Source organism: Pseudoliparis swirei, chromosome 22 (genome assembly GCF_029220125.1).
Source record: "Pseudoliparis swirei isolate HS2019 ecotype Mariana Trench chromosome 22, NWPU_hadal_v1, whole genome shotgun sequence".
In the NCBI taxonomy this organism is placed as follows: Eukaryota; Metazoa; Chordata; class Actinopteri; order Perciformes; family Liparidae; genus Pseudoliparis; species Pseudoliparis swirei.
The window spans coordinates 22064993-22092907 of NC_079409.1; the positions used below are offsets into that span (position 1 = coordinate 22064993).

General features: G+C 47.4%; 1 protein-coding gene across 2 annotated transcripts; it reads left to right on the plus strand.

Moving 5' to 3' along the window:
• Positions 1–3531: 3531 nt before the first annotated feature.
• Positions 3532–27722, plus strand: LOC130213112 (zinc fingers and homeoboxes protein 2-like). Of its 2 annotated transcripts, none has more exons than XM_056444552.1 (13): positions 3532–3947; positions 17672–18101; positions 18714–19376; positions 20077–20289; positions 21168–21374; positions 21481–21696; positions 21880–21964; positions 22550–22735; positions 23545–23945; positions 24663–24918; positions 25006–25162; positions 25836–25946; positions 26462–27722. In XM_056444552.1, the coding sequence occupies exons 2-12, from the start codon at positions 18009–18011 to the stop codon at positions 25942–25944; spliced, it is 2586 nt and encodes an 861-aa protein (XP_056300527.1). In that variant the 5' UTR covers positions 3532–3947; positions 17672–18008; the 3' UTR covers positions 25945–25946; positions 26462–27722. The 2 variants fall into 2 exon arrangements, with proteins under 2 accessions (XP_056300527.1, XP_056300528.1); XM_056444553.1 differs by lacking the exon at positions 3532–3947 and adding an exon at positions 14128–14272.
• Positions 27723–27915: the final 193 nt, after the last annotated feature.

The following is a 27915-nucleotide window of genomic DNA, read 5'->3' on the forward strand; positions in this document are numbered from 1 at the left end:
CATCGTGATAAATATTTTCATATCATGCTCTTGTGAAGTGACGATAAACCGAAACCACGAGCGCTTCACAGAAATGTCACCGGGCGGATGAGCCGTGAACCTTTTTGGGACGCTCAGCGCTCACCGGGCACAACGCTGCTTCTGTCTCGTAAAAATAAAAGACTTTTGATTTTTTTAAACCAGAGAGAGCAGTTAAACAATGACGAGAGCTTTTCTCCCACGGGGAGGAGGAGGAGGAGGAGGAGCTGTGTTCTGGTCTCCTCCTTGTACTGATTTCTCCAGTCTTAACTACACGTTTCATCATCACGTTTTAAAAAAGCAGAACTCCCTTGAATAAAAAATAAATAAATAAGTAAATGATTCTGTGTACCAGCACTGTGAACTTAACCGACCTCGAGCATCTCTGGACTCGATTAAGCGCTCCTCTCCTGTGCGACATAGAGGAGGGGGGGGGGGGGGTGCTCTGCAGAAGCCTTTTCTATCCTCCGTTGTATTATTCCACTCTTGGTGTCCGGCCATGAGAGTTCTTTGCCAGACCTCCGCTCTCTTTGCGCTCTCGTGACACGTACGGTTGGCTAATAGAAAACTCCCATTCATTTGCTTCTCAAACCTCTTCTTCTTCTTCTTCTTCTTTCATCGCTCCTTCTCTCCGACGGTCACGTGTGGCTCGTATTCCCTCCCCGCCTCCTGCTTTTTCGCTGTATCACGGTTGTATCAGCAGCTGTGTCACGGTTGATCCCGAACGTGGGAAGGGAAGTGGGAATGAGGTTTCCGTGTTGATAACGGGGTTTATAATAAACTCCCCACTGAGCGGGCTGCTTGTGAACGCACCGCTCACAAACAGCCTCTTGGATGTCTTCCAGCAGTCTAACTGCCTGAAGGGGACAATGCTGCTGCCGGGGGAAGTACATGCATAACCTGAAAACACACACACACACACACACAACTTGCCACATTTCATTTAAACTTTTCAATTCCACTCCACGTATCCATAACACATGTCAATCTCAACAGATATTGAGTAACTTAATAGTCGCTTTTAAAACTCTCGAATTTCTTATCTTTAACTTTTTTTTATGTAGCCGCCGGCCATTTTTTGATTCGGTCAAAGACTTTTTAATGTTTTTCTTTTTAAACCGAGTTATTTGAGAATGAGAAATGTTGTTAAATATCCATTAGTTAGTTACACCATCATGATGCCGTGCTGATAACCATGTAGTAGAGACCGAGGCTAAAGGGTACAGCACCCAGGTGAAAAGTGAGCATCCTCATCAAGATGAAAGAAAAACTGCAATTCAAAGAAAAGAAAGGACGGATCCAGCCTGAGCTCTGATACACACTTTAGGGAGAGAGAGAAAAGCCCTGGAAGTAGCTTCAGATAACAAACCAACTGTGGGAGGGATTATGGATTCTACGAGGAGAGGTTGGACAGCCATGTGGCTCCATCTAGTGACCTCCTGTTTCAATCACATCTATACAGCCACAGAATTCAAAGTGTTTGGGATTATAAAAAGGTCTTTACTGTGAGTATTAAAACTCACGGGACAAATGGATAAGTGAAAATCTAGTTTCTATATTCCACAAAATAAAATGTGTCCACAGCCATGAAAAAACTATTTAATCACAGTTTATAAAGTTGTGTGTGTGTGTATATATATATATATAAATGTATATATATATACACACATTTATATAAATATATACATATATATATTTAAAATATATATATATTTTTAATATAAATATATACATATATATACACATATATATATTTATATATTTAAAGTTATCTGTTTGTGCAATCTGCTCATGTGAACAACTTTATATATTTGATATACCAAAACTATAATTTATTGTATTTATGAAAATGATAAAACGAGAATAAAGACAGTTGTTGACATGTTATTCCTATTTTACGGGTTATAACAAACTCACTTTGACGGAGTTTTAGACGAGAGCACCGATGACGGAGGAGTTAGGAAACGAGGACGAAGGAGTTTAGGAAACGAGGACGGACATGTTTTCACGAACGGACTCCTTAATATCTCAAGAGCTGCCGCAGAGTTTGGAGACTTCGTGAAAGTATATTTATGTTGCTCTGTTTGCTGCAGCAGTTTTTGAACTCGCTCTTCTTCGCTCGTCTGCAGCTTGATGCTGTTCAGTAAAAACGTTGTGCTCGTTCTGGATGAGTCTTTAACTTTACTAACCTCCACGCAGAATTAAACTCTATGTTTGTCCGTGACTTTACTTTTGTATTCTTATCCATTGACAGTTTAACGAAGGCGAGGCTCTGCCCATCCTGATGAGTCTCCTGCAGCGAAAGACACCTGACAGCGCCGCCTCCAGCGCAGCTTACTGTGGCGGAAAACGGTACTGCACTTAATTAATGAAGAAGAAGAAGAAGAAGAAGAAGAAGAAGAAGAAGAAGAAGAAGAAGAAGAAGAAGAAGAAGGAAGAAAGGCGAAAGAAGAAGGGGAGGAGGAAGGAGGAAGAGAAGAAGGTGGAGGAGGGAAGGAAGGAGGAGGAGGAGGAGGAGCAGGAGAAGAAGAAGAATAATTATATAATGGCATAAAACTATATGAAGAGTTGCTGTTTTTTGCACAAACAACAATATCTCTCTTACTCAATTATTATATTATTGTGATTATTATTAGACGAAGAAGAAGAAGTATAAAAACTACTCAAGCAGAACAAGACATACTCAGTTTAATAAAGACACAGCTCCACTACAATCAGTGAAGCAGAAGCTGAACACTCTGTAGCTGCTAATCATAATGGGATAAAACTATATGAAGAGATGATGTTTTTTTGCACAAACAATACTTTATCTTCCACTCAATTATTATATTATTATTATTAGCCTGAACAGGACATAAGGGTGCAGCATTTCATGCCGCATATTCGTGCTTTTTAATCACATGTGTGATGTCTAAATTACCAAAATACTGCAATGTTCTGTCCACATTGTCATGTTTCCCTGAGCAAAAGAACATAAACCTCTTTGACCTCTGTTAAAAACCAAACTCATAACTCTGAGCCGTTATCATCTGTATTCACGAGTGACACGCAGCGGGGTTTGGGGGGAATCGCGCTGCGGTACAATTGGCCCACGTGACTCCACCATATCGCTCCCTGTGGGGAACGCGATGCGTTCACGGGCCAAGGTCAAAATCAGTTCTCCAGAGGATCCGGTGGAGGTCACTGTTGTGCGCGAGCTCACGGGGTCCGTCCGTGTCACTTCAGGCCAGCTCCAAGCCGTGAGGATCAGCTGACCTCAGACTAACCTTTGTTGTTGTTGTTGTTGCTGCTGGATCCAGATGCGAGTGTGTGTTTTCTGTGTGCGCATAGATGCTTCCCCCCCCTCCTCCTCCTCACCTAGCATCACATGCACACGCACGTCGAGAGAAAGAGCGAGGAGGACGCGGAGCGGGCGGGGCTTAAATGGGTGGGCGGGGCTTTCGGGGGTAACAAACGCCCACTGTGGGTACTTTAATATTCAATTAGCTCGGAGCAGAGGCGGCGGGCATCAGCACCGGGACAAGTTGACAGCAACAAGCCGCCGTTCATTCATTTTTACCCCGCGGACATGCTCCATGGAGGCGCCGGCACCCCGCCTGCGCTCCGGACCCGGAGTTGGCTCACTCTCCCTCGGCCTCGCCGCTGAACTTTTTACGGCAACGACACGATGGACCAGCTGCGGACGGACACCGGCGCTCCGGTACGGCATGCAAATACGTACTCTGACGTCGGCGATCATGTGGCTTTTGGCGTAGATCCTCCTTGTGATCGCCGATGTTTCTCTTTCCTGTCGCCTGTTGTCTGCTCGGCTGCCGGACCGCCGCGGGAGCGGCTTTAAGAGACGGCGCCGCCTGATTTCGCGTTCACGAGTCGTCGCTTCGGGATCGCATCGGGCCACCTGAGCATCGCGCCGAGACGCCGGGCAGCAGGTAAGAAACGGATCAACTCTTCCTCTGTTTTTCTAACGGCTCTCTGCCTCGGCCCCCCTCCCCCTCCCCGCCCCCCTCCGTCCTTAAAAGTCCCTCAAGTTAAAACTGCGTGTAGTTGTGTTGTTTTTTTAGCGCCTCTCTTGTCTCGCGCTGGCTTTTTCGCGGGTCTCCCCAAACACCCCGCACGCCTTTTTCTATACATATTTCAACTTGTGTGGTCGCGTGAACGTTGCCGTCTCCGCCTGCGCGCGGAGACAATGTGTCCGCGGAGGACTTAATTGGGACGTTTATGTCCCCCCGCGTGTAAGTTCCACTTCGCTCCGTCGAGACCGCGGCGGAGAAACATCGTGTCTACTTTTCCTCCTCCCCGCGTCGACATAACCAGCAAAACATGGCCGTCCTCTGCCGACATGTTGTTACGTCGGTGGCGGGAGGGGGGAACATTTGGGGAGAGTGCTTTTTTTTCTTCTCTCTTTCTTTTTTTTCTTTTTTTTTTACTGCGCCCCACTGTCACGGCTCGGTTCTGACCGGCGGGAAACGGCCGTTAAAACTGCCAACCGCTGTTTAACGGCCCGCTTCCTTCCCGGCTCCCGTTCGTCGGTACCGAGGGTTCGGGTGCAACTTTTAGAGTCCGACGTTGTTTATCCACTTTGATTTGCGCGACTCTCTCTCTCTCTCTGTGGCGGAGGCGTCACGTTACCCCCGGTGATGCCTCCTCCCCTCCGCGGCTTTTACTGCATGCGGGCGGACTCGTATCTGCCGGTGCAGGGGGCGTGATGGGGCTCTGGAAAGTCTCCTTATTCACATTATATACCAACTTTGGTTCTGAACCCGATGTCAATAAGGGGGCGTGTCCTCAGTCCTCAAGTGTTGACGTAATTCCTTGTTTTTCCTCCTACATGGTATCCTGTATAAGATAGTGACGTCACTCTAAGATGTATATGCGGTTCATTTAAACCACGTGACTGACTTTAACTGGGAAATCCTGCCAGCCTTTTGGAGGCCATCCTCCCCCCGCCTCCTCTTCTGGTTTCTCCCCTCACATGTTACCACATTTCATAAACACTACGATGCCCTTAAGGTTTACCGTCGGGGGGGCGATGATGCCGTAAAGCTTCCAACTTTTCAATATTTTGTGAGCTGTGAGCCTCCGTCAGAGCTGAGGTGCATCCTATCCGAGCCCCGCTTGAGATGTCTTATTGCTTTTTGGGGGGTATTTGACCCAATTGTGAGATTAATTACAAGAACGGAGACAACGATACTATATATTCACTCTGAGATTAAAGTAACATTTCATATCGCGCATATTGTTGTAATAAACCGCGCGTGCCGCGCTGTACTTCAGCGTACCTGTTAACCAGAGTGCAGCTTCAGACCTCTGACGGGTCTCCGCACCACAGGTGGGCAAGTTAATGGGAAATATTTTAGTGTCTGTTGTGGATGATGCTTTTCTCAGCAAAGCTGTCACCCAGAGCGTGTTCACATTCTGACCGTGGTGAAATATCTTGTTCATTAGACGGCATCCCCCCCAACCCTCATTCTGGGGATGACCTATTATGTTTTATTTCTAAACATTCCCATCCCGTAAACAGATGTACGTGGTTATGATCACAGCGCAGTTAACCCCACCCCCCATCCCACCCACCCTGCCATACCCGGTACCGGCAATTCCTCCGGGTATATAGACTTGGCATTGCTTGCTCTCCTGCTCTTTCCACGCGTTTGTTCTTCACATGGTTTTCCACGTGTGATCTGTCAAATCACAGATAATTTTCCATAATTTGAAACGACAACCTGCCTGTTTTTTTGTCGTTTTGTTTTTTCCCCGCCGTCTGAGCAATCAAACGGTTTCTGTTGATAAAAGTAAACTGTCGTATTCCAGATCACACGCCGTTGCTCAGAGGTTTGTGTGGCAGAGCTTTCTTTGCAGAACGACGTCGGAAATATGAACACAAATCGGTGTGTATAAAAAAAGTATATATTCAATTAATCCTCCGGAATGAAATTAAATTTTTTGGGTTATTTGCTTTCCCAAACGAGTTGTAAGAGAGTACAGGACGACTAGAATATAAAGGAATAACATTCCCTGCTGGGTGTATCGGACATTACTGAATTTTTTCATTATTTCTTACAGTTTGACAGATGCAAGATTAAAGGCTGTTTAATATAATAGGGACATTGTTATTCTCAGTATTGCTCAAGGGATTAGAGAAATGCACAGATGTCCCGCCCACCTCGCTCTCCAAAACATCCGTGTGTGTCCCATAGAGAGAGACTCTATTCAGGCAGCTATTTTTCATTTCAGTGGCATAAACGGTAAATTACACTCATTGAATCGCCTATTCTTCCCCGTGTGTTTCTCAACGTGCTGTGATCTCTCAGAATGTCACAGCCAAAACATCCAGCTGTGAGCCGACCGGCCGTCTTTGTTCCCACGAGGCGCGAATTCATCTCCAGCCGTCGGGAGAAACGAGAGTCTGTCAGTCATCTAAATACAAACCGGCGGCGGGGAAAGTGCACGTCAGTCAAACATCGTGCGTGAGGACGATGCGAGTCTTGGCGGGGATCCCCGATGCGAGATGTTTCACGCTATTGAAACGATCCGAGGCGGTTTCTTCTCCTGGACTCGAGGCAGAAGATTGACAGTGAAACGATGAGAAAGTATGTTTGTCTTTCGGTCAATTAACCTTGGCAGGTGGCAGCCAGTCCTGTTCCAGTGCGTGTGAGAAACTACGTGTGTGAGTTTAGTTTAGTTTATTAAGGATCCCCATTAGGCTACACCGTAGTGGAGACTATTCTTCCTGGGGTCCAGGCAAAAAACATTACAATACAATATAAATACATACAATGCAGTACAGCATGATCAATTATCACACAAAACACTTAGACTTTGAAAACAACATTTACATTAAAAGTAAAATAATAATACCTAAAATAATAACCTAATTTACTATAATTTCCTTTCTGATTATTGCTGCTTTAAGTTTCCTTTTGAAATCACATTTATTTCTTGTTAGAGTCACATATGAGGGGAGCACATCCCAGCATGCAATGGCTCTACATTACTGATTCCTTAAGTGCATTTGTTCTGGGTAGAGGAAAGTGCGTCTGTGTGTGTGTGTGTGCGCAGCTGGTGAATACTGTATCTGTATTTTTGTTTGCAGCCAAATGCAAAGATTATCCACGTCTACAAAACGAGGCCCGTTTTCCAGCGTTCCCATTAAGCGTTAAAATTATTTCCATTATACTAGACACTCAAGTGCCATTATTATTTTATTTTTAAATATATATATTTTATTATAAGACAAAACACAATACACAACGGCGAAACAGTGGACACAACATCATGAAGTCAGAGTATTGAGAAAAAATAAATACAAATGCAGATGACCTAATAAAGATCACATTATTCAGGATGTCGATGGTGTAGAACTATACAGTGAACCATTTTCCACCCTGAGTTTTATACTTTAATTATCCACTACTTGGCTTTCCTGACTGCAGCACTGTGCCGTTTGTCACATGGGAAACAAACTGTATTGGTCCTATATATATTTTTTTTTTAGCCCAGACGTCTTTTATTTCCTGATTTTTCATGCAGCGTTTCCTGACCTCGCGTCACCTTCCACATCCAATCCAGAGCCACATAATGTCTCTCTGTTGCCTTTGGAGTGAGACTCGTATTGGAGGCTGGAGGTTGTTGACATCCCGGCCTGTCGGGCTCAGCTGGGCTCTGTGATGACATCACCAACGTCTACGCTGGGCTTTGTGCCAATGTGTTCAGTTCAGATCCTCTCTCTCTCCCTCTCTCTCTCTCTGCGCCTCCACCGGTTCCTCAGACGTGTTGTCAGGTGACTAAGGCAACCACAGAAATGAGCTCATCACCTGTACGTGGGGCTGATGGAGGGAAGGATGCAATTAGAGAGCCACAGCTGAAGGGTTACGCGGGGACAGCAGGGACTCCACACTGTATGAGGGAGCGTGCGATGCAGAGAAACGGATAACAAAGTCACTCTGCGAGCGAGAGGATGACGGGAAACGAGGCTGAAGGCCCGCGAGCGGCACAACCCGCAGAAGCAGTTATCCACGTCGGTGTCGTGTCAATTTGTGGCGTAAAAAGATGTTTCCTCGCGCACAACCTCGTCGGATTCCTGGAAAACCGAAGCGGGGACATATCCAGGTCAGGCACACGCACACGGTCACGATGCTCTTTGACAGTTTTGATGTGTCTATGAGGTTCATCTACAGCAGCATCATGGCCGCCCTCTTAAAGGGCCGGTGTAACTGTATAAACTACTCAAACATACTGTTAACTAGAACGGGCACTCGGTAGAGCGCATACCTTCGCATATCACTAGATTGGGCATTGACTTATGAACATTTTCGTATTAGTTGCCAATTGGTAAAAAGAAGATTTTGACCTTTTCATGACTTTGACTCGATCGATCCTAAAATCTAATCAAATGGTCCCCGGATAATAACCAATCATCCCACCAAATTTCATGCGATTCGGTTTAATACTTTTTGAGTTATGCGAGTAACACGCATACAAATAAATAAATAAATACACGGCAATCAAACCATAACCTTCCTCATTTTCAATGCGAAGGTAATAACTCTTTGCATGCCGGAAATCAAACCGAACTAGTGGGCGTGTCGCAGAGAGAACCAGCAACACGGAGAGTGACTAAGAAAAGAATAACGAGGAGCGAGAGACTGCGAAGTGAGTGAGGGAGCGAGGGCCTGTGATGTGTTCAGATTGTAAAGCCCTCTCGAGGACGACCTATATCAAATAAACTGACACGACTTGAAGAGCAGGCGCACCGGACCCAACCGTTTGATAAGCGGTGTATTTTATTGAAGACTCCACTGCTGCGTTGATGCATTGATGATTATTATCATTATTATTATTATTATCTAGGTCCGCGGGGGCTCAGCTGTTTAAGTGTGCTTGGACGTTTGCATCGGATGCCGAACACGCCCAGACCACGACGCTGAAGTGTCGGGGGAAAGTTTAATTAATTGTGTGTGTGGATCTGACTGTGTCCTCCAAATGTCTAATTCTGGGCAGAAAAGAAAGAGTGAGAGAGAGAGATTTCTTTTGATTTTTTTTTAAACACTTTATTCACTTTTTTTTTTAGCCTTTACACAGATTCTTTAAAATAGTGCTTAAAAAAATCAGGTTGCTTAAAATAAAAACCAAAACAATAAAAAATAAAACATGTTTTACCTCATAAGTGGTGTAAACAAGAGAGAGAGGGAGAGCTTTAAAAGTCCTTCTGCACTGCACCACGTCAGCCGCTGGCGCAGCACAGACACGCCCCCTCACAGCACGGGACCAATGAGGAGAGAGGCTTTAGACGACAAGCCACACCCACTGCAGGGAAGGAAGGGATGACGTGTCGGGGAAGTGAGCGTTCGCCGAGACTCTGGACCGACGGAATGAAGAGCTCCAAAGTCTCCAAACATTCTCCCCTCCTCGTCTCCTGCTCTCGCATGACCGTGACACACTTCTCAAAACACTCATGCGAGATGATTTGACTTGAGTTTTTGCAGAAGCCCGACCTCGTCGTCGTCGACCTAATTTAGAGGCTGCTGGTGCGAGAGATTACCCAGGGTGCATTTAGCGTAGCTGAAAACTCAAATTTGACCCCAAAAATGGAAATCCAAGAGCTTTTATGGGGGTCTGGTTCAAGCTCCTAGAAGTTGAGAACGAGGCTTTTGGTGGGAGAACGATGCCACTTTGTCAGGGTCGCTGTCGGTCTGCGCAAAACCACATTAGGGAGTTGGGGGGGGGGGGGGGGGGGGCATTAATAGGGAAGCTAAATGCAAATGTTGAAGTGGGCCGATGAGCTCCTGTGTTTGATTGTTTTGATGCCTCTCAGCTCGTGTTTTTGAGTCCCCTGTGTGACGATGCGTCGGGATGAAGATGCGGTACGTCGTGTTTCACACGATTTGTCTAAATATGTCTAAAAAAATGCTCCAGATGTCAAAGTATTTAATTTGTTCACGTGTGCAGGATACGTTGTGTGGTTTGAAGCCGAGCCGGATTTTAAAACGGCGCCGCTGTCGTGACACTGATTGACCTCTGCTGGGTTTCACACACACACATGTACTGTTTCTGTTGGTTACCATAGTAACACAGCCATCCGCCGTGGGCTGCGTGTGTGTTCTGGCAAACGCGAGACTCGTGTCCGCGTTCAACGCCATGCGAAGCAGAATGAAACGGAAGACCGGATCCTCGATCCGGTGGCGTCTGCTTGACAGTATTTCCGTCACGCTGTATGTAGGCCACTGTGTCCGTCGCTGGCATAGGGTCACGGCGGTGATTTATTCTTCTTCGTCTTGTCACAGAAGCCGAGGGGGGGGGCGGGGCGGGGCGGGCATAATATTGCTAAAGTAGTCTTTCCCTGCTGCAACTTATTTTCTTTCTGTATATTGAGTAAAATAGTGTGCAGGAAAAGTGCTGATCTTTTAAAATTTCTCATGAAAATGTGCAGATGTGACCTAATATTGTTCATTTAGTTTTTTTAAAAATGCCTTGACACAATTTAATATCATTCATGCAAAGCAATCCTTATTTTAAATGGTTTTTTTGATATTTAAAAAATATATATAATACCTTTTTCCCTTTTTTATTTTTTTTAACCACGTATTACTGTCATCGGTGTCATGAATCCGGTCTAGGTTTGGCTCGGGTCTCAGTCTTCACCCCGGGCCCAGCAGGAGCGGAGCAGCTCTGTTGCCAGGCAGAACTCGCCAAGCCCTCAAAGTGCAGCGCCGCTCTGGTCTAGAGGAGCCGCGTGATGAGATTTAAATCAATTTCGCGACGGTCCAAAATTCCGCCTCCTCCACCCCTGCTGGGACACGCTGTATTAATGGCGGCGGTGCTTCTCCACACACACACACACACACACACTCCGTTACTGCAGTGGCTGGCTTGTGGACCACGCAGTCAGGAGGGAGAACTCGTGCCATAGGCCAGTGCCAACAAAAAAAAAGCATTGTGTGCAATATGTTTTTTAGGGGTTACTCGTGATGGAGAGCGTCTGCTGGAGCTTCAAAGTCGTCGTTAATGTCGCAGAAAGACATGTCGGCGTTGCGGTCGAGCGTCTCTCCGCGTCGCCTCCGTCGTTTCTTCTCGCGCCCGTCGGCGTGGAGCCGGCTGGTTTGTACTTCATGCATGGCTTCAAGGAGCCGCAGAGGTTGCCATGCGCACGCCTTTGTGTCGGCCCGGAGACTCGGCTGGCTCTCTCTACGTCTCGGGCGGTGCATGGCGAGGGCCTTTATGAAATATGAGAGGATTTATGCAGATTTTCTCCTCTAGGAAAAGGTGTTAAATCATGTGGTGGATTGTTAAAATGACAAAAATTCATTAGAAGAAAGTCCAACATAAATGTATTTGATTTAATACAAAGGAAATTGTGTTCAATATAGTTTTAAAGCAAAACATTTGATTCTTTTGTAAACTGTGTACAGTTAGTTCACGAATAGTTAGTGTGTGCCATGGAGTTTTTTAAAGAGTTAGTTGTATAGGATTGTAACCATGAGTTAATACGTGGTTCATACGAGGCCTACAATTAATTCCTGTCGGTGAGTGGAAAACGGACCTATAGTTCCTGTAGATCACAGGTGTCAAACACACGCGGGCCGAATCCGACCCGTCACGTCATTTTTTTCTGTCCCCTGACGGCTTGAAAGACACACGATCCCCTTTCCTTAAAGAAATTGAAGAAAACGAATATCCTGCGCTTTTATTTTGAAGGTTTAAAATTAAATGGATTTATGTTATAATATTTGAGTAGTTCATACAGTTACGCCGGCCCTTTAAGAGGGCGGCCATGATGCTGACGTGACGCCCCTGCTGTAGATGAACCTCAAAAACAGTCGTCTAGTTGTTTTCTTTCCACCGTTCATGAACAGTGTTCTAAAGGTATGGGGAAACCCTGACGCTCCTAAACTGCACACATAATTAATGACATAAACTTCCCATCGAATCCCGCACTCCCATCTGTATTTTCCCGCAGTGCGTGGCGTCGGCGTCTCAAGAGACTCGACTGCTCCTGGTCCCTCTGGCTGTCGTCACATGGCTTCATATTGACGGCGTGCACTTGTCGCCGTGCGTGTCTCCTCGCGTCCTCTCCCCCTGTGCCTGGTAGAGCGGCGACCTTTGACCTGTGGAAACGGAGCGGAGTCGGTTCTCCGATGACGCGTCGCAGTCGGCTCCGGGGCTATAGTTCCGTTCGGGTCGATGTGTTTGAAATCTGCACCTGAAGGCCACGCTGCCTTCTCAAAACGTCCAGCTTCAGGGGGGGGGCACAGCCTGAGTCATATCCCCCCCCTCACACACACACACACACACACACACACTACATGACAGAAATAGGAGCCGAGTGCAGAGCGCTGCCGTGACTCATCCGTTCATCCTCTGCTGTTCGGGATGCGTCAACCTTCCTATAGCGCCGACAACATTCGTGCTGTATTAGATCATCTGGTCCGGCGGGTCGGTATCGATCTCCCCCGCAGCGTGTGTGTGTGTGTGTGTGTGTGTGTAGACTAAACTGATTTCTGCCAGGGCTGATAAATGCATTCTGCTGCCCGGGAGCATTTAGTGTAACTCCTTCAGAAATAGAAGAGAAGGAGTCCAGTAATATAATGCAGCAGGCGAGGGGCTGCCGGGTCTTCATGCAAGTTTAATGAGCCTCCAGACAGAGGGGTGTGTGTGTGTGTGTGTGGCTCCCTCTGCACACAGACGCTGACTGGGTGAGACGCACGAGCGAGCGAACGCCCGTTTGATCCGCCGTGAATGCATTTATTGGAACAGTAAACGAAGTGAAAAGCTCAGACAGCGGTCTGAAACGTTTTCTTTTCAGCGCCACGTGAAAGACGCGTGCGGCCAAAACGAAGACGAGGAGGGTTTTTCTTTTTACGTAAATGAGAGCGAGCCTTCTGGGAAGGTTGTTGTGCTTTTATCTCGTATTAAAGTTACTGTGACTGTTGATTTAGACCAATTAAACCGGCTGCGTTGGAGTGAAGAGCGGAGGAGGATCTGAGAGGCGGCGTCCTCGGTGTCCAGCACGCTTTACTCTTTACACAGGCCTTCCTCTTTGGGCATTTAGATAGTATTTAGGGGGTAATTCCCCCCCCCCCCCCCCCCACTGACTGAATCCAGGGGCACTTTTTAAAGCTTGTGAGATAACATTTACTCAAAAATAATGCATATACTTAGTTAGGCTTACAGTTTATGAGAAATTGTTCGAAACATGGAGATAATAAGACTATTGGGCAATAATAAGACTATTAGTCTAGTCCACAGATTCAAAGTGTTTTCTTTAGATTTTTTTTTAACAAAAAACAAGCGAACAAATATCAGACAATCATGTTCAATTTTATTCATTTTTTTGTGGTTATTTATTATTACATTCTTGAAATGACGAACAATTATTATTTCTTTCTTTTTTCATAATTCAAAATTATATATTGATTTTTTTGTGTGGACCAATCCATCTTTTGTTCTGTTTGTCTCTTGTCCCCTGTGAAGCGTCTTTGTGTACTAGAAAAGCGCTATACAAGTCTAAATTATTATTATTATTAGAGGAAATTCTGGTGGCAGAATTATATTTCTTAGGGGCAGTTTTGCCCTCTTGTATTTCCAACGCTGATGTGTGTATATATATATATTCAATTCAGTTTATTTGTATAGCCCAATTTCACAAATTACGAATTTGTCTCAGTGCTTTACAATCTGTACACATAGACATCCCTGACCTTTGACCTCACATCGGATCAGGAAAAACTCCCAAACAACCCTTCAGGGGAAAAAAGGTAAGAACCCTTGAGGAGAGAACAGAGGAGGATCCCTCTCCAGGATGGACAGAACAATAGATGTCATGTGACCAGAAGGACAGATTTAGAGTTAAGACACATTCAATGAATATGTATGAATAGTTGGTAGTAGGCATATTCCATGAATACATATATACGTGTCTATATATGTGTGTGTGTATATATATACATACATTTACACATTATATATATAAAATAAGTCTCCTCATACTGCATGGATACAGAGTTGCATTGGCGCCAGAGTCGATCGTCTCTGTTCTTGTGTTCACACCAGTGGAGGTTAAAAAAAGAAAAGGCTCTCTCTTCCGCTGAGCTCCCAGCCGGCTCCTCGCCCCGAGCTCTCGCTGCGTCAGCGGTGACGCAGCAGAAGTTCAGCCGGTCGGACGAAGCGGCACCTCGGCTGCAGCGCCGGCTCCTCCTCCTCGCCGGACGCCGTGCCGGACGGACTGGGGCGGCGATACCGAGCGGCGGGATGATAAGTAAGCTGCGGCGTTAGCGGCCTTAATCCACACGCTTCCCCGAAACACGGCGTTGGTGGGATAACGGGGGAGCGCGTCACCTTCCCTGGTACCTGGCCGCCCCGCCCCCACGGGCCCGGAGGCTCTCCTGGCGGCCGGTGGACACAAAGGGAGGGGCCGTCGGCTTGGTTACGCTCGCTGCTCGCTCCCTTGCGGCAGACATCCTGCGCGACTGTCGTCTCGATTTGCTCCGTCGACGCTCCTCCATATCGTGGAAGCAGCCTCCCAAATGCACCTCGCCACTTTGACCTTAGTTCATTTCTCTGTCTGTAAACACGAGCGTCACGGTCGTCCGTGTGTGTGTGTGTGTGTGTGTATACAGTCTCTGTCAGCTACTCGACTACAGCGCCAACGTCCGCGGTTGCTATAGCGACACCTTGGCAATGGAGTCTGCATTCTAATGACGCCTCGGTCGGGTCGAGGCGCCTCGGGACGGCGAGCCGGCTGACGGGTTCGGCGCCGCGCAACGATGCAGGCGAAGTGCAGGGGGCGTACCGTCATGAAGACCTGGAGAAATTATTATTTCCTGGCCTGGAAAAGTCCTTGATAAAATTCAATCCCAAAGGTTTTGGAAAAGTCAAGGAAATGTGTTAAATTCATATGTTCATTTTTGTTGTTTGATTAAAGGAATAAACATTTATATAAATATTTATTCCTTTGACTGACGAACGATATCCAGGGTTTGGGTTTTCCAGGATATTATAATTTTATATAAATATATATATAATACAATGTGTGTGTGTGTATATATATATAAATACAATGTGTGTCTGTATATATATATATATACAGTGTGTATATGTATATTTATATACGTGTGTGTATATATATATACGTATGTATGTGTGTTTATATATATATATATGCAGGGTTCATACGGTCATGGAAATGATTTGTATTCATATCTAGATTTACGTTTATGTATATAAATATTTATTCTTTAAATCAAACCTTTGTCTCATTTCAGGTTTTACTCGTGTAAATGTGGTTTACAGTCCTGTTTCTCCACCGGTCAACACGAACCCTGTTTATTATATTCTGTGACGTGTTTCTCGAGCATCGCATACTTAAAGCGGCCGTTGCACACGAGAGTTTTGATTGGTCGGAGGATTCTCGCGGCGACTTAGTTTTTAAAGAACCTCGTCACGTCTTGACGGGCGAGCGGCGCGGCGCCGACCCATCGGCTGTTTTACTCGTGTGAATGCGAGAGCGGCGGCGCCCGCGCGAGGCCTCCAGGACACCGACGGACTCGGAGAGCCGTCCCCGCTCGGCGTCTCTCCGGCGGCCGTCGTCCCTCCCGCCGGAGCCGAACCAAAGCGTTGCATTTGGCTTTTTGAGACGACGCATCTGACGCCGTTCGCACTCGTCGATCTGGCATCTCGGCGCCGATCGGACATCTCGCCGACAGCTGCGGACCCGTCGTCCGCTTCGTATTTGCATACCGATATCAAAGTGTGATGATAAATGTTTTTACATAAATAGACGCGAGAAAGATCCTCGTGTAAAACGTGCCCGAGCTGCTCCGCCGAGCCAAATTGTTTTCGTTTCATATTTAAGTCTGCGAAAATACAGCTGCCGCTCCGACTCTCGGCCAAGCGCCTCCGACGAGCCGTGTTTATAGCCGCTGTGCGTTGGAAGTCGCCAAAGTTCATACGGTGGAACAGATGGTTGCTCCGAGTGTTGTCGCCCTGATTGAGTGTTTTTAAAGACACATTTACAGATATTTATTACAGCGTGCGCACCGATCTGTGGACGGTTCCCCCAACTGCCATCCATCCAGGAGGCGTGCATCGTGGTTGCGTCATCGCACGAGACGGAAAGAAACGGACATGAATGCACACAGTCAGGGTGTCGCTCCAGAACATTAAAAAACACACCAGAGCCGGTGAACTGGGGCTTTCATCGTCGACTAATATCACAATGGTTTTGATTATCAGTGAGTCTGAGGAGCAAAATGACAGAAAATAGTTGACGTACGACGCAAAACCAAATGTTGTGTCATAGAACACTGAGAAAAAACATGTTTTCACATTTGAGAGGCAGACACCAGGGGACTCTTGGTATTTTTGCAATATATATATATATATATGTGTGTATATATATAAAATTATCAAGTTGGTGCCAATTTATATATATATATGTGTGTGTATATATATGTATATATGTTTACATATATATATACACACATATATGTGTGTGTATATATATATATTAAATGATCAAGTTGGTGCCAATTTATTATCTTTTAACAAACTTAACATTTCACCTCTGAATTGCGTAATCGGTGACCTGAGTATCGCCTGCTGCTCCCTCCTCAAGGAGCTATCGTTCATTTATTATGTCATGTGTAGATATACTGACATCAACAAGGTAGCGTCAACAATACGGCCTTTTTAATATTCCCTATAATCCATTCTGCGGTTCCCTCCATCGCAGCTCGTTGCGCCGGCTGCTGCGTCTCCAGACCTCCAGTGTCTCGTGACCGCCCCTCAGCCCACTGCAATTAGTTCCTTGTTAAGGGCGTTGGATTTCCTTTCCAGCGCCATTGTTGTCCGGGCCTGGCGGTCGACCACCTGTTGACCATCTGCTCCGCTTTGACGGTTCTTTGTCGGCTTCTTTTTTTTCTTTCTTTTTTCATTTTTGAGCCAAATTTGCCCGCCAGCTGCCTGTTGACTGGACTCCCTCTGCTGGGCGGCGGCCGGCTGCAGAGCCACGCGGTCACTGGTGAGCTTAAATAAGCCAGCGTGTCGCCAGCGTGTCGCCTTTGTGACGCGCTGGCACCGGCCCGTTTGGGCCGCGCTGCCATCGAAGGAAACCCAACGCCACCCGAAGAGGGAAATCCTGTTGGTTCTTCCTTTAACGTGTAATCCGGTGGTCTCAAACAGTCTTATTTTTAGTAACTTTTGGCATAATGTGGATTTATGTTTTGAAACTAATCCTCAACAAGTCCCTCATTTTACTTTTAAAATATACTGAAGTCATAGCCATGCTATCGGCAAATTAAAATGAAGATGCAACACAACAAAAGGCTGGTTGGTGCGACAGGTTTGAGTTTGTCGTGGGCTGTACCGACTAGTTCAAAGTGGCATTCATATTCACAAACATATTGCGTGCAAAAGTGCACCTTTTTTATTAATTTGTCATATTTATTTATTGTTGACCATTTAACTGCACATGATGCAGAAAGAATCTGTCATTGGGGGGCTAACCTCAAGCCTGAGTCTTGGATCACAGAAGTAGATCAAATGAAGATAAAATAATGTCTTCAAACAAACAAACCAAGGCCAAAATACAAACGTCTGTCTAATGTTAGTCATAATCTGCTTTTAAACTGGTTCTTCTCTTGTTTCTGCCATCCAGGTAGCATCCTGTCATGACGTTCCAGGAGGTCAGCCAGCATCGGAGCTGACAGCCCGGCAAATACTGCACCAGACCCGTCTCCACCCTCTACCGCCCCCTCAGCTTCCTCCTGGGGAACACGGTTCTTTAGACTGATCCCAGAGACTCTCCTGATATATAGAAGAGAGCCCAGGCCTGTGCCTCGGTCCGGGCCTCCTGGCCTTTCTCCGGTACCTGAAGCCCATCAGCCACGACCACCCCGTGACGGCAGTCCTGCGTCCCGCACCCCGGCCCTCGTGGTACCACCTCCGGCCGAGCGCGGGCACCAGGTGACGGCAGCCGTCCAGCCAGACTCGTCATGTCCAGCCGACGGAAGGCCTCCACTCCCCTGATGATCCGGCCAGAGCGGACCATGGTGGAGCTGGACGATGACACGGAGGAGGACATGGAGGTACACGTTCAACAGGTCTGCCACGAGCAGCGAGCTTTACTCCAATGGGATGAACTTATTAAAGATGATTCCAGTTTAACGTATTTTTAGTCTTGCACTTAGGGTTGGGTTTCAATTCAGTTTATTTGTATAGCCCAATTTCACAAATTACAAATTTGTCTCTGAGTGCTTTACAATCTGTACACATAGACATCCCTGACCTTTGACCTTTGACCTCACATCGGACCAGGAAAAACTCCCAAATAACCCTTCACAGGGAAAAAAGGGAAGAACCCTGGAGGAGAGCAACAGAGGAGGATCCCTCTCCTAGGATGGACAGATGCAATAGATGTAATGTGTACAGAAGGACAGATTTAGAGTTAAAATACATTCAATGAATGTGACAGAGTATGAATAGTTCATAGTAGGCATATTCCACGATGGAGACCTCCACCATCCATCAGGCAGATGGAGGTACCAAATCATCATCTTTTTCTTCACAAGGATCGTTGGTATATCTGTGCATTTCAACTGGTGAATGATGATCTATGACATGATGCAAGCGATGTTCTGTTGTGGCGTGTCCATCTCTAGTCCCGTGTCCTTTTCACCTGAGAAACCGCCTTCTTCCAGACAAAAACGGAGAACCATCCCGAGGAGGCGCCGATGGAAGCGGATCCCTCAACGGAGACCGACTTGGACCTGACGGCCAAGGCCCCGGACCCTCCCCCCCCGGGTCCAGGCGAGCCAGCAGCGGAGCCGCCGGACCTTTCCAAGCCTCCGCGGAGACAGCAGGGCGGCTACGAGTGCAAGTACTGCCCCTTCTCCACGCAGAACCTCAACACCTTCAAAGAGCACGTCGACGCCAACCACCCCAACGTCATCCTCAACCCGCTGTACCTGTGCGCCGTCTGCAACTTCAACACCAAGAAGTTCGACACGCTGACGGAGCACAACGAGCGCTGTCACCCCGGGGAGAGCAACTTCAAGTTCAAGCGCATCAAAATGAACAATCAGACCATCCTGGAGCAGACGATCGAGGGCTTCAGCGGCAACGCGGTGGTCTACAACGCGGCCGGCGGCGCCAAAGGGGACGAACTCGGCAAACCCACCGCCGTCAAGATCGCTAAACCGAAACCGACGTCGTCGGATAATAAACGGACAGATTTGGCCAAGAAGGCGTTCGCGGCGGTCAACGTGAACGGGATGGTCATCTTCCCCGAGTCGACGCTCCTCAAAGCAGAAGGCCTCTCTCACATCATGCCTTCCCTACAGCGGCCTCTGAACTACACTCAGGTAGGAGGGCGCTCCTTTGATCTGACCTCTGTGATGCATGCATTATGGGTTTTATTTATTTAGTTTCTGAAGGAAGGTTTTCCTCATAATTGGCACCAAATGACATGGTGCCTTTCCAGATCTTCTTTGGACATTATGAGGACCCCTAAAATTAGCCTCACCAGTCATTATGAGGACCCCTAAAATTAGCCTCACCAGTCATTATGAGGACCCCTAAAATTAAGCCTCACTAGTCATTATGAGGACCCCTAAAATCAGCCACAACAGTCATTATAAGGAACCCTAAAATTAAGCCTAACTAGTCATGATGAGGACCCCTTAAATTAACGTCACCAGTCTCTTTTCTTCAGTTTTTAAGATGCATTATGGTGTATGTTTTTTATTTCTTTTTTAACTCCAGAAAACTGAGCACAATACTTGTGGATATAGTTACTTCATGAGTTCATATTCAATGACATGAAGTCATTGAATTTGTTGTAACTCTTTAACTCTGGTCACATGACATCTATTCGTCTGTCCATCCCGGAGAGGGCTCCTCCTCTGTTTCTCTCCTGAAAGTTTTTGTTTCTATTTTTTGGGAGGTCAAAGGTCAGGGATGTCGTATGTGTCCGGATTGTAAAGCCCTCTGAGGGGAGTTAGTGATATCGGGCTATACAAACTACACTGAATTGATTTACCATCGCTTACTCTATGATTCCAGGTGCCGAAGATCGCGGTGCCCCTGAACACAACCAAATACAACCCCACGCTGGACGACAACCTGACGCTCATCTCGTCCTTCAACAAGTTCCCCTACCCGACGCAGGCGGAGCTCTCCTGGCTCACCGCCGCCTCCAAGCACCCAGAGGAGCAGATCAAAGTCTGGTTCACCACCCAGAGGCTCAAACAGGGCATCAGCTGGTCACCGGAGGAGGTAGGAGTTACATAACGGAGATGGACACTGTGCTTATCACGGATTGCATTTCAAATGCCGTCAATTTAGAATAAATACTGAGAATACCTAGAACGGGCACTCGGTAGAGCGCATACCTTCGCATATCACAAGATTGGGCCTTGAATTATGAACATTTTGGCATTAGTTGCATGCCAATTGGATATAAATTGACTGCGCTATGGTAAAAAGAAGATTTTGACCTTTTCATGACCTTGACTTTGACCTTTAACCCGATCAATCCCAAAATCTAATCAAATGGTCCCCGGATAATAACCAATCATCCTACCAAATTTCATGTGATTCCGTTTCATACTTTTTGAGTTATGCGAGTAACACGCATACAAATAAATAAATAAATACACGGCGATCAAAACATAACCTTCGCATTTTCAATGCGAAGGTTATGATCCTGTGTTTCTTTTGTATGTTGTCTATCGCCTCATGTTGCATCACAACAATGCTTTGAGGCATTATTTGCATTACAGTGATGAGCTCTGATCAGGTTTTGGGCTTTTTGGGTGATCACCATCATTTCCACTTGAATGTTGCCACAGACATACGAATCCGTCACCGTTATGTCACTTCATTTGGCAAATGGATGGACTCGCCAGACGAGGGTCATCGACATGAAAATATTATTAGAGTATTACTGGTAATAACTTAAAATGAATCAGGAAATGAGACCATCATATCCTTTTTGAAACAGTTTAAGCATCTTGCTTTTATTTAAAATAGTTGAGATGTTAAGAATTAGAGACTTTTTGGTACTTTAATTACTCTTTTTGAAGTACACATCACACATAGTATTATGAATTTTTTCACGTACAGTTCTAACCATGGCTTTCCTTCTTCGACAGGTGGAAGAAGCGAGGAAGAAGATGTTCAACGGCACCATCTCCTCGGCGCCGCAGACCTTCGCCGTGGTCGCCCCGCAGTCGTACGGCGCCTCCCTCCTGCAGTCGCTCCCCTGCCAGCTGCTGGGCGCCACCAGCCTGGTGCTGACGCCCGTCGCCAACGGCTCCAACGTCACCTGCACGCCGCTGGCGCTCACCGTGGCCACCCAGGTACGAGACCTCTGGGCGGACGTGTTTTTTTAATTTTTATAACCCTTAACGCAAACGACTCGCGATAGCAGGTGGTCACCGTCTCCCCGCCGCGTTTACCCCCCAGGTGGCGCAGTCGCTCAAGCGCCCCCTGGCCTCGCCGATGATCTTCACGGAGAGTAAACGGCCGTCCATCATTCAAACCATTTTGGCGCCCGTGGCCGCCTCCAAGCCGGCGGCGCCCAAAGTGCTGAGTTTCACGGTGGACGCCAACAAAACCACGGAGCAGTTATCGGTGCTGAGGTGCAGCTACACGCAGTGTCCGTTCCCCGAGGAAGACGAGGTAAGAATAAGTGAGTGAAATGACATCATTCGTGCCATCAGAAGGAGATAGATATCTCTATAGATATATCTATAGAGATATCTATCTATACTCGAGGGATTATTGGCATGAGATTGTTGTGTCCCCTGGCTTCTCTTCGATGAACGCCCCCCTTCTCTCCTGCTGCGTGGCGTCGTGTGACAGATCTACCGGCTGATCGAGACCACCGGGCTGTCCCGAGGAGAGATCAAGAAGTGGTTCAGTGAGCAGCGGCTCCTCAACCTGAAAGGTGTGTGGCCGAGACGTTTAAATACAGACACAAAATAAAGTTATTTCCTCATCATTTTAAATACATTCTGTCTGCAAATGAGCACAACAATGACAATAACACAGTAAAAAGATAACATTTAGAATATGGATGGTTTACATTGACGCTCAAATAATGCCGTAAACATTGCTCTACACCTTCAGAAGCATTTAATGTTGATATTAAAGTGATATATTATACATGTTAGGCCATACTGCCAAGTTTGTGTCATTTATTAATATCAATTACTCTTTATTAGTTATTATTTAGATCTTTAAGTCTCTCTCTGTGGCTCTCTCTGTCTCTCTCTCTGTCTCTCTGTCTGAATCTCTCTCTCTCTCTCTGTCTGTCTCTCTCTGTCTCTCTCTCTGTGTGTCTCTCTCTCTCTCTGTGTCTCTCTTTCTGTGTGGCTCTCTGTGTCTCTCTCTCTGTGTGTCTCTCTCTGTGTCTCTCTCTCTCTTTCTGTGTCTCTCTTTCTGTGTGTCTCTCTCTCTCTCTGTGTGTCTCTCTCTCTGTGTCTCTCTCTCTCTCTCTCTCTCTCTCCCCCTCTCCCTCTCTCTCCGGAAGGTGTTCCTCCTCCCCCGGTGCTGGTGAAAGCCGAGGTGACGCCAGCACCCAAGGGTGCCCTGATAAAGAAGGCGGTGCCCCACCAGTTCCCCCTGCTGGAGAGGGTGAAGGGGAAGTCGTCGGAGCAGCTGAAGGCGCTGGAGGAGAGCTTCCAGAGAAGCGGCGCTCCGACGGAGGCGGAGCTAGGTAAAGCTCTCACACGCGGCGTGACGTCTCGCCATGAAGACATGAACATTACGTAACAGCTGTTGATAAAACGTCCTTTTCAGCTCAAAGTAAACGATGCACCGAGTGGACTTGTAAGTCCAGGTAGTTACAGGATGTGGCTATATACATATATATAATATATCGGTAGATATTAACGATTGTTAGCTTCTTACATTCAGCTTTACTTGAGGCAAAGGAAAGGGAATAAGAGTTATAAACTGCCTCCAGTGAGCGAGAGTGTGAACGGGCGAGTTAGAAAAAAAAAACTATCGCTCTATTCTTTGCATTAATAAATATTATTATAATGTTTTTTGTCCATTGAATGGTATATTTACCACTGAACTAGTTAATCTTTATCTCAGTGATAGAGTCCAGGTGAGCATAACATATCACTATGACCCTGAAATTCTGTCTCTAACTATGGATGTCCAAACTTAACTTAACCCTCGGGGCTCCCCCCCCCTCCCCCCTCGGGGCTTACCCCCCCTTTCTTTGAATCCTACACACGCCTCTGGTCATAACCGAAGAAAAAGGTTCCCAAACTTCTCCAGACTAAAACTTACTGACTGTGGGAGATACAGTTCAGTGTCCTGACTCTGTAACTTAACTTTATGAAGTCCAACTGTTTTTATTCCATTTATATTTAATCCCCCCCCCGAGGCGCTGCAGGCCGGTCTCTCTCTGGACCCGCCGCCATGTTTCTAATGAGCTCCTCTAAGTCCCTCAGAGAGAGACGGAGGTTTCCTGAAGAAGCCTTCTCCTGACCCCTGACCTCTGTCCTGCTGCAGACCGGCTGGCCCAGGAGGCGCGGCTGTCCCTCACCGAGGTGGACTGCTGGTTCTCCGAGCGGCGGGCGCTGAGGGACAACATGGAGAAGGCTCTCCTCGCCATGTCGTCCAAGCCCGCGGAGGAGCGGCCCGGAGCGCTGCCGAACGGCACCGCCCACCGAGAGCCGGGCGGGAAACCGCCGCGCTCCTCCCCTCATCCGCCCGTCCTCTCCTCTTCCTCCTCCTCCCCTCCTGTGCTCGCGGCCTCCTCCCCTCACCCGCCGACCCTCTCCTCCTCGGCATCCCCTCCCGTCCTCGACTCCTCCGCCTCCTCTTCTCCCCGCCCTCCCGTCCTGTCGGCCTCCGCCAGCCCCAAACCGCAAACTGCCATCAGCGGCCGCTGCCTGGGCCTCCTCCGAGAGGTGAGGAGCAGCGCTGACGCGTTGTTAGAATAAGACGCGGGTCGGGGTAAGAAAGAGATGAAGTGATGATGAGGCACCTTTTATTTATTTGATGTGTATTCATCGTGAGGCCGGTACTTGTGGAAGAAGAACTTTGATTCTTTACGTCGTCGTAGGAAAACTCAATGTTGCCGACGTTAATATTCCGAAATAGCCGATTTATAAATGTAGTTTGTTGATTACACGGACCCCGAAAAATCACTTTAACGTGTGTCCCCGCGTCGGTAACCTCCGCCATCTCTCTGAGGATGATCCAGAGAATTTACTTGGAAGTGATTACGATCATCCACTTGGACTCGAGCAGGAACGGCCTTTCCTTGGTGTGGTTCAAAGGTCAAAGGTCACGGTGACCAGCACACAGTACCACAGCCAGTATTCATGTGTCGATGGTTGCCGGTTGGAGACTTGGCCTCGGCTGCTGGCTGATTGGTAATCACAGACTAACAATGTGTACTTTTCAAGACCAAGCTTTTCACACAATTGATTTAATTAGTCATGAAACATCCATGTAATTATTACACAATAGATAGCACAAGTAATATTGCTGCTGGCCGATTGGTAATCGGCCAGCAGCCGAGGCCAACCGGACCCCTCCACGGCGGCCACGTCGACGTGCAGCGCTCGTTCCCGGTTCCGCTGTGAATCGGAGGTTTAAATGAATGTTCTGCGGCCCGACAGACGTTCTGCCGGACTCGCTGGCCGTCCCCCGAGGAGTACGGCCAGCTGGAGGTCCAGACGGGCCTCGGGCGCACCGACATCGTCCGCTGGTTCAAGGAGCACCGCGCGGCGCTGAAGAACGGCGGCGCTCCGGACTGGATGGAAGCGATCCAGAAGCCGAACCCGGCGGAGCGGCGGCAGCGAGCGGGCCGCGAGCAGAACGGCCAGAGTTCTGGGAAGAAGCCGAGTGTTCCCGCGGAGGCGAAGGCCGTGAAAGGTGAGTTCTGGAGGAGAAGGTCGCGGTCGGGTCGCGGTCGGGTCGCAGCGCGTCGGTCTGACGGTGTCGTCTCTCCTCTGGCGCCAGCGGAGGCCGGCGAGGACGGCGCCGCCGCCCCGGGGCGCTCCAAGCCGTCGGACCAGGACAAAGTCCAGTGGGTCAGCGGCCGGTTGGCCCACAGCGTGACGGACCTGAGCCGGGCCGGACCGGACCAGACCGGCGCCGGCAAGGCGGACAAAGCGAGGTGGGTGCAGAGAGGGAGACGGGGACTTCATTCTCCTGGGAGATTATAAAAGATCAGCTCACCGCCAAGTTTAAAAGAATGAGGAGTTATAGGAAGATTTTATTTTATTTGTGATTGTTGGAGTTATATACTTTGACATTTCTATTTAGTTTGATTGTAAAGTAATATTGATTATTCATTGCTTATTGAGGTTATAAGAGCTTTTTTCTTATAGTTTAGTTTAGTTCATTGTGATTGTTGTTTATATATTTAGTGTTAGGTTCACTGATTGCGTAACACTGGTTACATGAAGGTAGCTTCAGGACCAGCATGCACCTGGGTGGCCGATGGTTTTTTACCAGTGTCAGCATTTTGTTTGTTCTTTTTGTTTGTTTGTAAATAAATGATCAGAATAATGACACGCGGAGATGGACTTTACTTTCTTTTGGCTGCGTAAACTAAAAAGTGCGTCCGTGGTGATTAGATTTATAGTTTCATTTGAGTTATTTGGACAAATGGCCACGACAGTGATAACGGTCTCAAAAATACACACGTTGTGGATGCTGAATCTCGTCGACCAGAGAGTGTGTGTGTGTGTGTGTGAGAGTCAGTCAGTCAGTCATTGTTCTCCTTGTTCTCCTTTTTATCTGATCAGTGTCTGTGTGTTTGAAGCGTTGCGTCTGCTTCCCGCCAGGTGGGTGCAGGTGACCGTGGCGGAGGGCGAAGCCGCCATGGAGCGGCCGAGGCTGGCGGCGGACGGGGAGGTTCCCGCCATGGAGCAGCCCGGCCGGCTCACCGGCTGACGGTGGGTTGATCTGGTGAAATATCCTTCAAAGCGTGATAAATGAATATTACTCTGTATATTTACACAATTGGCCCGTTCATAGAAAACATTTTTCAGTGACGTGTTGTTTTTCAAAGGGATGGATTTTGAGTTTGTGTGCCTCGGCTTTGAATGAAAAGATAAATAAATGGTACGCTGCTCCTTTAAGAAGCCACAGCTGCCGTGACCAGCCACCCAGGAAGCTATTAGGGGGACAATTACCTCTGATTGGCCCTCCAAAAAAGATTGCATGCTGGGGTGGCAGGGTGATGGTTGGACCCACACCATCATTAGCATCATCTATGTCGCACACCCACGCCGTGTTCCTGTCACAGGGAGAGCTCACGGCGCCACGTTGATAGTTTTTTAGCCAATAAAGTTATTTTAGTTTCTATTCGCATGCAAAACCCATCATTTAGCTGTTTCTCTGAATTTATGTGACCAAATTATAATCTGAAACTTATTTCAATGTGTTTACTCCACCCTTTCTGTTGCAGGTGGAGTAAACGTTGATCTCTAAGTCGCAGACCGTCACGCGCCGACTCGAGACGCCCGAATGTGGAGGCGGCCGCCTGTGATGTCATCACAAAGCGCCGGGGCCTCTGGTCCCACCCTGTGGTGCAGAGGAGTGCCAAAGCTGGACTTGATGCATTGTTCTTACTACTACTACATTTTTTTAATTATTATTAAACAAGCACCCTTGTAAATATTTTTCTGTATTACAAAAAAAAAATTGTATAGTTTTACTGAAAGGGCACGTTTTGTAAAAAAGAAGAAACAATAATTCACGTCCGATGCCCCAAAAACCTGGAATGTTTTTTTCTGTTTTAAGATCAAAGTGTACGTCTGAGAAGTCGTCCTATTCGTTGAGTCGCACCCGGTCACGACTCCACGAGGAGCCGCCTGACAGAGATGTGAACATGAGGGCCTCCTGCAGCCAGACCGCCAGCCTCAAGGGCTCTCGGGTTCCGGGCAATCGGCGCGCACACACACACACACACGCCCCCCCCCACACACGCCCCCCCACACACACACACGCCCCCCCCCCCACACACACACACACACTCAGAACCGATCGACCGCGTGGAGAAGTCGGTTGGACCGCACCACGCTGCCTTTTCTGACGCGTCGCCGTCGGTCTCAGAACTGGTGACCGTGACTTGGCTTCGTCTCTTCTTCTTCTTCTTCGTTTGGAAAAAAAAAATTAAATACTATTTTACAGGAACCGGCCAAGAACATTTCTTTGGAGGCTGTTTCACGCATGATAACAGAACTGTACCCCCTCCCCCCCTCTGGTCCTTCTGGCTCCAGGAAGGTTTCTTCTTTTTGTTTGAAGCTGGATTGGATTCAGTTGATTTCCAACACCTGAAATGTCGGTTTATGAATCTTCTTCTCTCCCCCGAGAGGAAAATGAAGTCGTGCGTGGATTTATCTGCGTTAAGATGAATTTGTAATATCGCCAACAGCCAAAAAAAGCTGTCATGAACTTCTTTTGCATGCGCTTCAACAGTTTTAATTAACAGCCTCATCCTCAGATGCTTCTTAACTGTGTGTGAGATTCGGGTTGCAAGCGCTTGCAATATTTGTGCCTGCGAGGAAAAAAAGGCAAATGAATCCACCTTCGATTCGAGCAGCAGGTGAACGTCCGGCGGTCTGAATGTCTGCTGCTGCTTTAAGTGTGTGTGGGGGGGGGGCTTGCATTTTTTTCATTTTCTACCTTAAGTCTGCTGTAACTCAATAAATACACAACCAACTATACACCGCCTTGGTCTGCCAGTGCATCACAGCTGGGCTGATTGTTTACTTCAGTTATGTGTGTTTTTAGTGTAACTGAGGAGTGACACATCGAGTCTGACTCCTCCCCCTCTTCATCGGGTCACTTTACCACCGTACACCTGGGTTTGGTTGAACTTGGCAGGTGTTCAGACTCTACACTTCACTCCCAACCACA

What these genes read in the sequence shown, in the direction of transcription:
- LOC130213112 (XM_056444552.1), top strand. Translation starts at nt 18,009, where the DNA reads ATGTCCAGCCGACGGAAGGCCTCCACTCCCCTGATGATCCGGCCAGAG. An exon ending in ACACGGAGGAGGACATGGAG is followed by an intron (nt 18,102 to 18,713) that starts GTACACGTTCAA and finishes GCCTTCTTCCAG; the next exon opens with ACAAAAACGGAGAACCATCC. An exon ending in TCCGACGGAGGCGGAGCTAG is followed by an intron (nt 22,736 to 23,544) that starts GTAAAGCTCTCA and finishes GTCCTGCTGCAG; the next exon opens with ACCGGCTGGCCCAGGAGGCG.